At 45.9% G+C, this 13537-nt stretch overlaps 1 protein-coding gene across 2 annotated transcripts in view; it reads right to left on the reverse strand.

Annotated features, from left to right (window-relative positions):
• The window catches only part of CDC42BPB (CDC42 binding protein kinase beta), an 867880-nt gene that overhangs the window by 120838 nt on the left and 733505 nt on the right, over positions 1–13537 (reverse strand). For both annotated transcript variants that reach the window (XM_069638111.1, XM_069638110.1), the window contains one exon: positions 4432–4648. In XM_069638111.1, coding sequence (XP_069494212.1) covers positions 4432–4648 — 217 coding nt within the window. The remainder of the gene's footprint in view (positions 1–4431; positions 4649–13537) is intronic.

The following is a 13537-nucleotide window of genomic DNA, read 5'->3' on the forward strand; positions in this document are numbered from 1 at the left end:
CGAGGGCTTCCCTACAGTCCGCCGGCAACTAATATCCTCCAAACTCTAGGGCTGCAGCAGTCAAACCCTCAGGTTTAGCGATCCTGGGCCGTGATGCAGGATTGCTGCTCCTTTTCTGGTGAGAAGATCCGGGACCGTTGGTAGCTTGACCGGTGGCAACGCTGACAGGCTGAGAAGGTCCGGGTACCAAATCTGCATCAGCCACGCCTGGGCGATGAGCATCATCCTGCACTGACACTGTCTGAGTGTGTTGATGACTCGTAGCAGGAGAGGCAATGGACATAACGCGTACAGAAACATCCCTTCCCAGGGGAAGTAGAACGTGTCCCCCATGCTCCTCGGCTTAGAGCATACAAAAGTATACTAGTGTGATATATAAATGCAAAGACTATCCTTGTGATTGAAGTCACCTCAGGGTGTAGGAGTAGTGTATGAAGCATATCAAAAGATTATTCACTGGCTTTATTTGACTCTGCAAAGTAATGTTAAAGTGTATTTGAATTGTTACAACTAATTGCCTTTTTAAAAGAATGCTCATTTAAACTGCCGTTAAATAAATATTTATTACTGAAACCTTCGGTGTGTTACTTGGCTACTTGTATTTACACATTTCAATTGTACAGCTCTACAGGTCACATTTACCACTCTTGAGAGTGGCCTGGCTGCTCAGTCACACTATCAACTTGTGTAGTAAAGACCTATACCAAAAGGTGGGTTACCCAATACTAAGCAGAGAAGTGTTGTGTAGTCTCACACAGTATGAGTGCACCAATTCTTACCTAACATCGACTTCAACCTGAAGGGTAGGGGCCTTGAACTGGTAGTGCTGTCCCTGCGCTACGAAGCGTATAACCTTCTGGTGTTTCCTGTGAGTGGAGATGTGGAAGTAGGTGTCCTCCAGGTCCAGCGACGTAAAGGAAATCCCCTCTTTCCTGTTGGCCGAGCACATGCTGCAACGCGGCCATCCTGAATTTCTGAGACTTGAGGTACTTGTTCAGATGTCGCAAGGTCTAGAATGGGCCTGCAGCCCCCCCTCCCCCCCGTCTTCTTTCTTACCAAGAATTATCTGGAGTTGACTCCGGAGCACCGGTGTCGCTGTGGAACCAGCTCTATTGCCTCTTTTCGTAGCATGGCCTGTACTTCCTCCAAGAGCTGAGGCATGTGTTGCGGACACCCGTGCTGAAATTCCAGGGTATGTCCTTGGGCGAGAGGGTCCAGCACCCATCTGTCAGTGGTGATCTTTTCACACTCGCTGAAGAACCTAGTCAGCCGGCCTCCCACAGGGTGCACGGGTGGAGGCCGGACTTCTTGGCTGGTTCAGGCTTGCTTCGGCGCCAGTGCCCTGCCGGCGACGCGGTCCTCCTTCCCCGTAGGCCTGGGAATGGCATCTGTGGGCTTCCTGGGTCGTGGATCTGGAAGGCAGATGGTACAACGAGGAGAAACCTTTTGAAGACCTGTCCGACTTTCCTCTGGAGGAACAAAAGGAAGAGCGCTGCTGTTGGAGGGTGCCCAGGGCACGGACCTTCTCCGTATCTACCTTGATGGTTGCAGGGACTCGACGACCTTCCTGAAAAGGTCATCTCCGTTGAACGGCATGTCCAGTACCTTTGTTTGGACCTCCTGGCAATAATTCATGGCCTACATCCAGCCCTGGCGACGAAGGCAGACAAGGTTCCCCATTTGCCGGAACCCCGTGTCGGCAATGTCCAGCGCCACGGTGGTGGCATGTTCCGATGCTACCTCTCCCTCCTGGAAGAGGGAGATCACCACCATCCTCTTGTCGGGGAGGAATTCCAGAATCGGGCCCAGCTTGTACCACAGCTCCTTGTCGTAACTGGCTAGGATCGCCAGTGCGTTGTCTGCCTCGATGGTGGATGCTACGGTGTAAATCACCTTCCTCCCTATGGCATCCAACTTCTTACCCTCGCTGTCCGGAGTGACTGAAGACGAGGACTGGTTAGATGACCGCTTCCTTGCGGTCGCCAACACCACTAAATCCAGCGATGGTTGCGACCTTAGGCCCTTGGATGCGGATTGCGGTACCCGGTACTTCTCCATCCTATCCCGCTTGGCTGGAGCCGTGCAGGAGTTCTGTAAGAGGGCTAGGCCCTCCTCCCACACGTTGTCCAGGAGGGGCACCGTCATGATTGTCTTCCTCTTGGCCTCGCGCCTCTAGTACCGGAAACTCTACTTCCTGGTTTCTTCGGACACGAGCTGGAACAGCTCGGAGGCTCTGGTGATCAGAGTGGAACGATCCCACCTCGTCCGGTGGGGTCGCCCTAGGCTGCAGATACCTGCTGCCCACTCCGGCAATATCATCATCGTCCGTCGTCATGGCCTTATCCGTCCCCGTACCCCTGTCTGGGTATGCTGGGGATATGGGACCCAAAACGAATGTGGAGGCTGAAATGGGGGCGTTGGATGGCGCTTTCTTTATTTCGTCGGTGGTTGGTCGAGGGCCTGGGGGGGGCCACTGGAACAGGCCCTTGTGGCATCCACTTCTGGGTCTCCGACACCAGGGTGTGGAGGGTTGATAGGATGTCCAGGGACACATCCCTCGACGGAACTGGAGTGATCGAAACACTAGGCACCGAGCCGTCGTCTTCGCCATTGGCCTCCTCTTCCATGTCCTCGTGGACTGTGTGTAGGGACTCCAAGTCCTCGGGGCTGGAACCGGGTTCTGAGGCGGTGTCCCCTTCTCCGGCATGCCTGCAGACCTTGTCAAAGTCACCACTGCGACCTTGCGCCTCGGAGGGAGGGATACCTTCAGTGATGGGGGGCTACCCTCTCAGAGTCAGCCCCTTTAGCTTTCGAGAGAGCAACCGCCACCAGCTCCATCGTCAAAAAAGACTTTTCCTGTTTCGCCTGGGCCTTCTTGGGCAGCTCGGCCTTCTTCTCCTCCGTCCGTGGCTTCTCAGGCTTCTCCCGCAGCTTAGCCGAGTTGGACGATTTTCTCTTCGAGGAGGAGCTCAATTGCCGGCTGGCAACGGAGGCTGAGGGTGATGTCGATCGTGACCTGTCTGGAGTGGGAATGGCTTCCGCGGCGAACCCGGTAGACCCAGACTTGCAGTGCTTTGCTTTATCTTGGGCCACCATGGATGAGGCGCCCTCACAGGACTTAGAAGCCTGCTCCTCGGACTGCCAGCCTTGGGTGAGGCATGCCCCTGCTCGGGGCACGGAGCAGAGGCCTTGGCGTTCAGCCACGCCGCCAGTCTACTGTGCCTGTCCTTTCTTGTCTTCTTGGAGAATCAGCGGCATATCTCGCAATCTCCTTCCTTGTGGTCCGGATGCAGGCAGTAGAGGCTTTGCAGGTGCTTGCCCTCCACAAACACATTTCGGAGCCCGCACTTGGTGCAGGACTTGAAGAGGGATCTTTCTTCTCCGTCATGGTCGGAGGGTGCAAAGTAGGCCCGATGGCCTTCTGGAAACTTTGCCGATCTTCGCCCTTGAGGGGCGCTGAACTTCACCAACAATGGATCCCTGCTGTCGGCAGATGGATAGAAAAGCATATGGGCCCTTTTGGAACAAAAATAGAACCTTTTTCCACGAAAAAACAAAAAATGTAGAAGTAGCTTGCAGAGCAAACTCCAGGACTCCAAACACTGAAGCATGCAGTAAAAATCTGAAGATGGATGCCATAGGAGGGGCTTAGGGAGAGGACTGTCATTGGCTGGGGGCAGTATGACCCATAGGACAGGGATTGGTTTATGGGAGAAATACAGTTTGTAAGTGAAACTGTTTTTCTTTTACAGAGGATCCCCAGCTTGACGACGGGGAATATTCATGAGAATGTGAATCCATGCCAGACCCCATGCTGGAGAAAGCTGGGTTACCGAATACCAAGAGATATGTCATGTGTAGTCCCACACCAGTTGGACTGCACTAATTCTTACCTAACGGTATCCTGACGCTGACCCCTGAACTAAGGTATGCACGTGTATGGGGGAAGCGTGTTAATAATGATGACTATATGATGACGGAGTGAGACATTGATCCACACTGGTATAAGTCTGTCTGAGTGACAGATGACAACTATACATTCCTTCTAAGGACTTGCTTTTTCACTTTCTGGCTCCTATTCAGATTCATTTACACATTTTCCATCCATTGGCCCATGCTGTAACTCTTGCTCCACTAAGCTGGATGTAACAAGGTAAGCAATTGGTTGAAATGCGAGATTGCTGTTGTTCAGCACACTCTTCTGTGTTGGTCACAGAAAATGCAGGACAAGTAATGGGTTATCATGAGAACAGCACTGTCACACAGAATTCATGTGACCCACGGAGTCCAACCCTGGACTACACTGTGAATATTTTAAAGAATTACGAGAAGAAACACAAGTTCATCTCACTGTTGTTGTTCACACTTTTTAGCATTGGAGCTCCTTCAGCAGAACACAGTTTAGCTTCTACATCACACTAATGCACATACCTACAATGGCACCCGTCAGGCTTGCTTTAATGAGCGGCAAAGTGCTGTCATAGGCTTCCTGTGGGACGTGCACCACCCGATTCCGCAGGTTGTTCTTGTGAAGTATGGACTGTAGTCCTTCCAAGATGCCAACCCATTTCCTCTTTTCATTCTCATTTTCGGTCAGGATCAGCAGAGACGAGGTCTTGGAGGGCAAATCCAAGAAAGAAGCAGTGACCTTTAAAGTTGAAGGGAAAAAAAGGTAAACTTCAAAGGACACTCGAAATTCAGACCTAAATCAATTTCCAAGTGAAGAAAGGTTTTTTTGTTTTTTGTAGACTTTTTCAGAACCTAATGAACTTCACCCCACTTAAATGAATGACACGTATGAGCAGCGATAAGGAGAATACATTTCAAAGTACGCTTGCAAAGATCAGGCAGGGATTGGAGCTAGAAGATGGCGAGCATCACAATAATGGGCACCTTTTGGAAAAGTAAAAGATCTGGGACTGCAAATGCATTTAGGGGTTTGAACCTTACAAATATTGCACACTTCTGGTGTTTTGGTCACCGTCTCGCACATTCCATGGATAAAAGGCGTACATTTCTATACAGGGGTATTCAGACCACAGCATGAAAACAAGGTTCCACCAATGATTATGAAGGCAGGGAGCCTTAATTGAGCACTGATTTCTTTTTAATAGAAACACGGGTCCCATCATTAGCCATTTGTGCATAAAGTACTTATTTTAACCTCAAACCACAAAGAAATGAGCGTGATAAACCACTCACCAGATGGCAACTGCCAAGCACAAAAAGTTAGCAGAGTGCAAGAAAAAGCATCCTCGAGCACGACGGTTACAAAATAGGTATTTATTTCCTCACCAACATAGAACAAGAAGAGCTTACATTTCACGGTTTCCACAACTTAATCACGAATAGGCCTAGTTTATATATCCCAATTTGTAACAACTCCATTTCCCATGTTTCTAGGGCAGGTTCTATAGAGCCAATACCTGCCCTAGAAACATGAGAAATGCAGTTGTTACAAAGTGGAATATATAAACTGGTCCTATTTTGTTTGTTAGTTCCATGATTAAGCTGTGAAAACAGCAGAATTCTATGTTGTTGAGGATATACATTCCCATTTTGTAACCTTCATGCTCGAGGATGCTTTTTCTTGCACTCTGCTAACATTATGTGCTTAGCAGTGCCCATTACAGCTTGTAACAAGTACATTTCCCATGTTTCTAGGGCAGGTATTGTAGTCTATATAAAACATGGAAAAAAGATCCAATATGTATAAAGTGACAGTGCTGAAGAGATAAAGTGCATAGTGCCAATGATGTCAACACATCTAGCCAAACTAGAAATACACCAAGCGAGTTAAAATGTCTGGTAATGAAGATGTCAAATATGATATGACTAATATACAAAGATATAGAATATACAAAGAACTGGCTTACATTAAGACCAGTAAATTCTTTGGTGGTAGCGATGCGCGGTATATATCAACATAAGCTTAGACTTTCATTCCAGGGAGACCACGATTAGCGAGACCAGCCAATCACATTGGACAAAGAAAGAAAAACATTGCCGTTGAACTCCATCCAAACCTATGGTACGTATACCTTACACCACATCTGTGGACACAGGCCGCAGGCGCGGCACCCCTCCATGCACCCTAGAATGCAACTATGGCTATGCCATTCTGGTCTAGCAGCTCGCATAGCTGTCTATGTAGAACACCTCTGCCAATAGTATACAGCCACAACCAACAAAATAAAAATGGGGTCTAGCTGGGCACAAATCGAATCTTCAGCACTAGCACTCTATCATAAACCACCAACAGCGCCCACCCACGAGCCTGACCTCCGGGCTGCTTACTGGAGCCTAGCCAGCCACCTAAGTCTTAACCTGGCAAAAACACACACAAGCATCTTTTAATTTAAACTCTTAGAACCTCCCACACATGGTCTGCAGTCACCAAGGGCGTTCCAACCACAAAGCGCACTGAGGCCATACAATGGGGAAAGGGTGCTATATAAATGACGAATACAATAAAACATGACATAAAATAACTGCAGACTGCTTTTAATGTCCATCTCAAATTGACTGTAACAGACAGATATGACGGCTTGGACCACTGATGACAAATGGCAACAATGCATGCCGAGAAAGTGCATAGTGCAAAGTGCATAATATCTTCCCCTACCAGGAAAGTGTATAAAGCTAAAGCTTCCAGAACACAGTTGAAATCGATCCAAGAAAATATGTCCAGTTAACATAAGAACAAGCAACTATAAACAGGCAAAACTGATAAAAATGACCAATGAACATAACTCGCAAAGTGGTCCAGTCATTACAAAAAAAGACAACATATGTTTAGAATAAGATTATTAGAAATGTGGACAGTGTATCTTGACACAGTTTATAGAAATCAAGCAAGTTGGATCCAACCAAACAATATAGTTAAAAGCAGCACACCATGTAGAAGAAAACTCTGAAACTGTTCCATTGATGAGTTGCTATACAACTAGCTACCTGGACCAGCATTCAGAGATGCAAATTTCAAAATTACATATTGAAAAAGAACGCATGTATTACCACGCCTGAGCTGCATATCAGTGGAAGAATACAAAAATACAATGTAAAACGCACCGTGAACATCTTGAATGTAAATAGATAAACAATTCAGTTACTGTTAGGGAGAATTCTCAGAAATGTGCTAATTCCCTCTACCTTAGAGACCCCAGCAACTTTGCTGGATTTTGAGGACTTGATTTTTTTTAACCTGGAGAGAGCGAGGCCCTTTTTTCCCACACTCTCATGTATTTTAATGTGATTTTGATCTCTGCGTTTCTTTTTGGTTGTGGATTCTGACAACCTCGATAGGCATCATTTTTTACATTGTGTCACAAAGCACCTTCAGTGCAGTGGCACAGGGAAGTCTTCTAGATTTCCACAAGGTTTAAATACCTTCTCTGGGATAAACTACTGTTTCCCAGAGCAGTAAAGTGAAATGGACTTTACTTACATTTGTAACTTTCTAGACCCAGCACACACCATCTTAAAATAGGGTGCTGGAGGGGTGACTTAGTATCCCCTTTGTCTCGCTTCTCATGTAACATTGTTATGTTACCCTTTCCTCGATGAATGGCTGGTGGCAGTGGTTTACCTTTTATTACCATTATGGGATTTTATCGTGGGCTGCATCCGCAGCCACGGTAAAGCACCCATGGGTGCCATTTTTGACAAAATGGCACCAGTCTCCTTTTTTCACCATTTCTTTGTAGAAAGGTCCTTCTTGAGATTTACTCTCCGTGCTGTTAGTCAAAGTTTGCATGCAGTACCCTCTGGGAACACCACAAAGAACCGACTACAGGTACAGGAAACCCAACCTTTGGTATAAGCTTGTACTAGACAGTTTTGGTAGCGTGTTGAGCAGCCAGGCTCATCTCAAGAGGGGAAATGTGAGCTGTAGTGGAGTTACATATAGATGTACATTTACAAGTATTCAAATGAATTCTTACACACAAGGTTTCTTGAATAAACAATTATTAAATTATTTATAACTCAGTTAGAATAAGCCTTCTTCAGAAGGGAGCAATATAACAGTAACACTCAAATACACACTCTTAATATCTTTAAATCAGTAGATACCCTTTCGGGATGGCCCACAGACACTACCTACTCCCTCAGGCGACTTCAATTGCTAGGGTGCTGGGGACATTAATATATCACTGTTGCATTTAGGATCATATAGTAATAACTCAAAGGAAAAGATTAATCAGAACAGACAAGAGATCACAAATATTCTTAAGCAGGCAAATACTTTCAGATCCCTCAATAAGAATCATTCAGTGGAATAGGATACACCAAAGCCAATGGGCAAAAGCCCTTCTTTGTAGGTAAGTAGAAAGTCTTTGCACAATGTTTTAGACGTCTTTAAAGAAAAGAAGAATCAAATGTCGGGCCACAAGCTGTTTAGACTTGTGAGTGGTAGAAGATGCAAGCAACTCTAGAGTAAGAGGTAAGTTCTCTCAGACTTTGTACGGTACCTTTAAAATGAAGAACAGATGCAGGAGATGACTCCTGTTCCTGTGCAGCTCTGCAGATCTCACTGTTCCTGGGCCTCAGTCGTGGGGACAAGAGGGAGGGTGTCAGGGGACTCCTTCACAGCACTGTGATGGTCAAACCTCGCAACCATCACACTTCACTTTCAGTGGCTGTTCAGTGTTTCAGCTCCTTGTGTCTACCGCAAATAGCAACACTGCGGTTCCTGGCTGTCGAGATGGACTTTCCTTGCTTCTGGGGTCCCGCACTCTGTTGAGGGGGCTCAGGCTCGTCAGTCCTGCTTCCTGGGAGTCCGGATTATCTTCCTGGAGCTCTAGACCAGCTTAAACGCAACACAAACTGGTGTTCCGTAGAGTTGCTTGCAGCTTCTTTACGTCACAAGCCTAATCAGCTTGTGGCCCTACTTTGATTTCTTCTATTCTACCAAAACCTTTTAAACATTGGAAAAGACTTTCTGTTTACCTGCAAGAAGAGCTTCAGTTCACCTTGACTTTTGCTAACTTAACATTGGCTGGCCTAGGCTCCCTGAATTACTCTTCTCTCTTCTGCTAATGTGTTTTGCCTTCCTTCCAGGAAAGAGTTAACTAACTTTGCATTGGAGCGTTGTTTTGAAAGTACTTACTTAAGAATAACTGTGTGAACTCTCTTCTCTTTAACAGTACTCCCAAGAATATTCTAAATGCAACAGTGATATATTAATGCCAACAGCACCCTAGCTATTGGAGTCATCTGAGGGTGTAGGTAGTGCCTTTGTGTCATTCCAAATGGGTATTTGCTGATTTAGATAACTAAGAGTGTGTATTTTTGGAGTGTATTTGTGTGTTGTTTTATATTGCTCCCTTCCGAAGAAGGCTTACTATAATTGACTGGTAAATACATGAATAATTGTTTACTCAAGAAACCTTGTGTGTAAGAGTTTATTTGAATACTTGTCACTGTGAATCTCTGTGTAACTCCCATACAGCTCACATTGACCCCTCTTGAGATAAGCCTGGCTGCTCAACGCGCTACCAACCTGTGCAGTACAGACTTATACCAAAGGTTGGGTTTCTATTGCCATGAGGTCAGGGTTGTTGTAGTGCATCCAAAGGGTACTGTATACAATCTTCCCTAACAGTTACCAACAGCAACACGTGTATGAAGGACAGAGAGCACCATCCCTTTTCAATGTCTATAGAAATACATGAATTCATTTGCTTGCGTTGAGGCCCAAAGGAATGTTGCTGTTGAGCCATAATATCAGTCTGGCTCTAATCTGCAGAGAGTGAGCTCCCTATTTCCTCTCCGTTGATGTGGGTTAACTTGAGCCAGTCCAATCCATTTTGCCAGTGATTTATTTTGATTGTGGAATTCTGCAAAATGTACAGCCCCTCTGCAATTCTCATCTTTTGACTTCATGGCTCGTAAATGCTCCGAGAGACGTTATTTTGAATCTTTGCCTGAAACTTCCAACATAGATTTTCTGACACAAGCATATCAGTCCATACACCACAAAATCTGTATTACAACCAATATGTGAATTGATGCAGTGTGTCCAATCAGCGCTTCTGACCCTGAGGTTATTTCTTTGAATAACGTGTGCACAGATACTACAAGAGCCACAGGGAAAACAGCTCATCTGTTGCTGCAGCCAGATAGTCATCTTGAGGTGACAAAACAGCCTATGTGTCACCATATCCCCCAATGCTTTTACCTCGCCTGTAAGTCATTTGGGCTTTAGGATTGAGTGCTTTCTTTAAATTTAGATTCTTTACGAGTACATGCCAATGCTTGCTAATAACTTTATGAATTGCTGTAGCTTGCCAGCCATAAGATGTGATACATCTAATAGCATCACACTTTGAAGCAGTATCCTTGTTGGGCTTCAGCAAATTCTGTCTACTTCATCAATCTGTTTTCTTTTTAGATTTGCAAACCACCTCCTTTGTATAACCTGTGAGAAACCAGAAGGTGTCTCCTTGTCTATTCCCTGGGGATCTGTCATCCAGGTGGCCAGGACACAGCCATCGCTTTTGGATCCAGTTCCTGTGGGTGGACCAGTGCGGGAGGATCACCGGGATGGAGGGTCCTTGGGGAGTAATAGTGGGAGTGGGACACTGACGGGTGAGATGCGGTATCCCCCTTCTTTAAACACCTCTTTCCCATCCTACCACATAGGATATTCCAAAACCCTGCCCCCCACCCCTTTTCTGACATTAACACGTTTGCACAAAACGAAAGACAACGGACTAACACCAGAGCCGTTTACATGACATGTCCCAATACAAGGGTCAGGCAAAGTCATGCAATTGATCAGAATCACACACACCTGAGGGCCCTTTCCCTTCCCCACAGGGATAAAAGGTGGAGCACGACAGCACACTACGAGCAAGGCAGAGCGCACGACATGAGCGCTAACTCAGCACAGCAATTCAAGAGACAGAGAAAGACGGTGCAAGTCAAGAGGATACCAAGGGGAGAAGTGACCTTGCCCTTATCAACAGAGACCCATGAAGCCTCAAGAGAAGGAATTGTAAGTCTGTGAACAATAGCCAGAGTGTGTTGCAGCAGATATCAAAGGTACCTGGGTGCCTTCCCTGCTGACAGTCAAGCCGAGGAAATACGCATGGACCAATGGTACAGGCCTTGACTCTACAGACAAGAAAGCAAAGCAGTTCATTACAGCTGGTGAGTCGAGGGGAGAGCCGATAAAGAAACCGAACTGTGATGAACGAAAGTAGCAAGTGTCTAATTGAACTTTGAATGAACAAATAACTATTGATATAAGGAAAGGGAAAAGCCAGCATAACAGAATCAAACACCACATGTTGTTCCATTGAGAAACACTAGGTGATTACCCTGCTGTTGAACTACAGTAACCAGAAGGCCTTAGGAAAAGGTGGAAGGGGGTCAAGTGGTCATATGGGGGGTCTTGCCAAATCCTCTGTACAGTTGAAAGTCTTTGACTGGCAGATGATTGGGAAACTAAGGGAAACTAATCCCGCATGGTAAAAAGAGTGCACGAACAGTGCGTTGAAAAGGTTGGCAAGAGGGAACCAGGCGGAGGGGTGGTAACAAGAAGGGACGAAATCCTAAATCCCATGAACATTGTGTTGACAGGAGTGAACCCGAAGGATGGAAGTTTGTTTGTTTTAATATTTGTAATGCGCACCAGGTATCAGGGTGCAATAGGCATCAAGAGGGTTGTTCAGCTTAGGTTACAATGCTGTACAGTATCATACATTTATATACGGTTTATATATAGTGTGTACAGGATAGGCATGAAACTGGTTGGTTACACAATAAAAACACAAAAGACAATAGGTAGTATATACAATATGTACAAAAGGAGCGTAAATTCCAGTGTGTATATATTGGGAGGTTAGATGTCATTCTCCTTGATCAAATGGATGATGTGAGATCTGAAGCGTGGGTAGGGTCGGTCAACCCTCAGGGGTGGGGGGAGGGAGTTCCAGGATTGGGCAGCTTTAACCGGGAAGCTGCTCCCACCAGTCTTCGTGCATTTATACCTAGGTACTTTAAGAAGGTTGGCGTTAGTAGTTCTTGTGGGCCGGCTGGCGAATTGTCTCGTAAATCTGTCTATGAGATATTTAGGGGCAACTTGGTGAAGGCATTTGTGTGTGAGGGACACTGTTTTGAGAAATATTTTATCAATCGTAGATAGCCAGTTGTTACGATTTTCTGTGGTCAGAAATATGGGCTTTCTTGGGAATGCATAGGGCTGCTCTTAAGGCGTTGTTTTTTAAAATATGGATCTTATTGGTAATGTATTTATTACTCCCTAGGTCTAGGGCATTGCAATAATCCAATTTGCACAGAACAAGGGCTCTTGCCAAGGTAATGCAGTTGTTGGGGGAAAGGAAAGGCTTAGCTGCTGTAATTAGTTTGCAGGTGTAAGCTGTTGATGAGGCCATGGCGTTGATTTGCTTTTTAAAACTTAGCGTACAGTCTAAATAGAAGACAAGGGTTTTAACTTCCTTGGCTACTGTGATGTTATTATCATCAATTATGAAATTGGAGTAATTATGGCCTAATTTGTTGAGATTCGTACGGGTGCCCAGGATGAGGAGTTCCGTCTTGTCATCATTCAGGCATAGACCATGAGAGGCCACCCATGCCTGGATGATGAGGTACACTCTATTCACAAAGGCCAAATCCTTGTTGTAGTCTCCCGTCAACGGGATGAGGATCTGTGTATCATCGGCATAATTAGTGTAGGTGATACCCAGGCCGTCTAGATCATCAAAAAGGGGCTTTGTGAAAATGTTGTATAGAGTAGGGGACACGCAGGATCCCTGTGGCACCCCACTGGTGATCGTATGGGGGAGAAGACAAGCATTGATCTATTGTCCAAGAAGGATTGGATCCATCCTATCGCTTCTTGTGAGAAATGGGTGGTGGAATCCAAGTGGTTACATAGGATCTTATGGTCTAATAGGTTGAACGCTGCTGAGAGATCAAGTAGTCGCAGTAGTCCTGCCTTACCATCGTCTCTCAGCGCGTCGATCTGTGCCTTGAGGTCTATTAGCGCTGTTCACGTTGTGGTCTGAATCCTGACTGTTGTACTCCTAATAGTTTGTTAAATTCCAGAAATTGTTGGATTTGGAGGTATGCCACCTTGTCCAGGATTTTAAGCAGGAATGGGACTGTAGTGATGGGGCGATAGTTGGTGGGTGTGACGGGTCGAGGGTTTGTTTTTTAAGTAATGGGAGGACCCAAGACTGTTTCAAATTGTTGCGTATGGTACCAGTGGAGAAGGAGGCATTTATAAGTTTGGAGATGAAAGGTGAGAGGTTTCGTGCAGCGTCTTATGATTTGGGCTGGGCACGGGTCACCGTGACAGTTAGAGGGTTTGAGTCCTAGGATGATTTTTTCAACTTCTAAGATGCATAGTTTTTTAAAGTAGAAGCGGGGGTATGTTGATCGGGGGGTGGTGTCGGTGGTTGAGGTAGAGGCTTCGACGTTTTATTGGACTTAGAGTCCAAGAGGAGGGTTTCTTTTTTATTATTAATCTTTGCTTGGAGAGTCACTACCTTATTCGACAGGGCGC

The sequence above is a fragment of the Ambystoma mexicanum genome, chromosome 14, assembly GCF_040938575.1.
Source record: "Ambystoma mexicanum isolate Mex_15411 chromosome 14, UKY_AmexF1_1, whole genome shotgun sequence".
Taxonomy (NCBI): Eukaryota; Metazoa; Chordata; class Amphibia; order Caudata; family Ambystomatidae; genus Ambystoma; species Ambystoma mexicanum.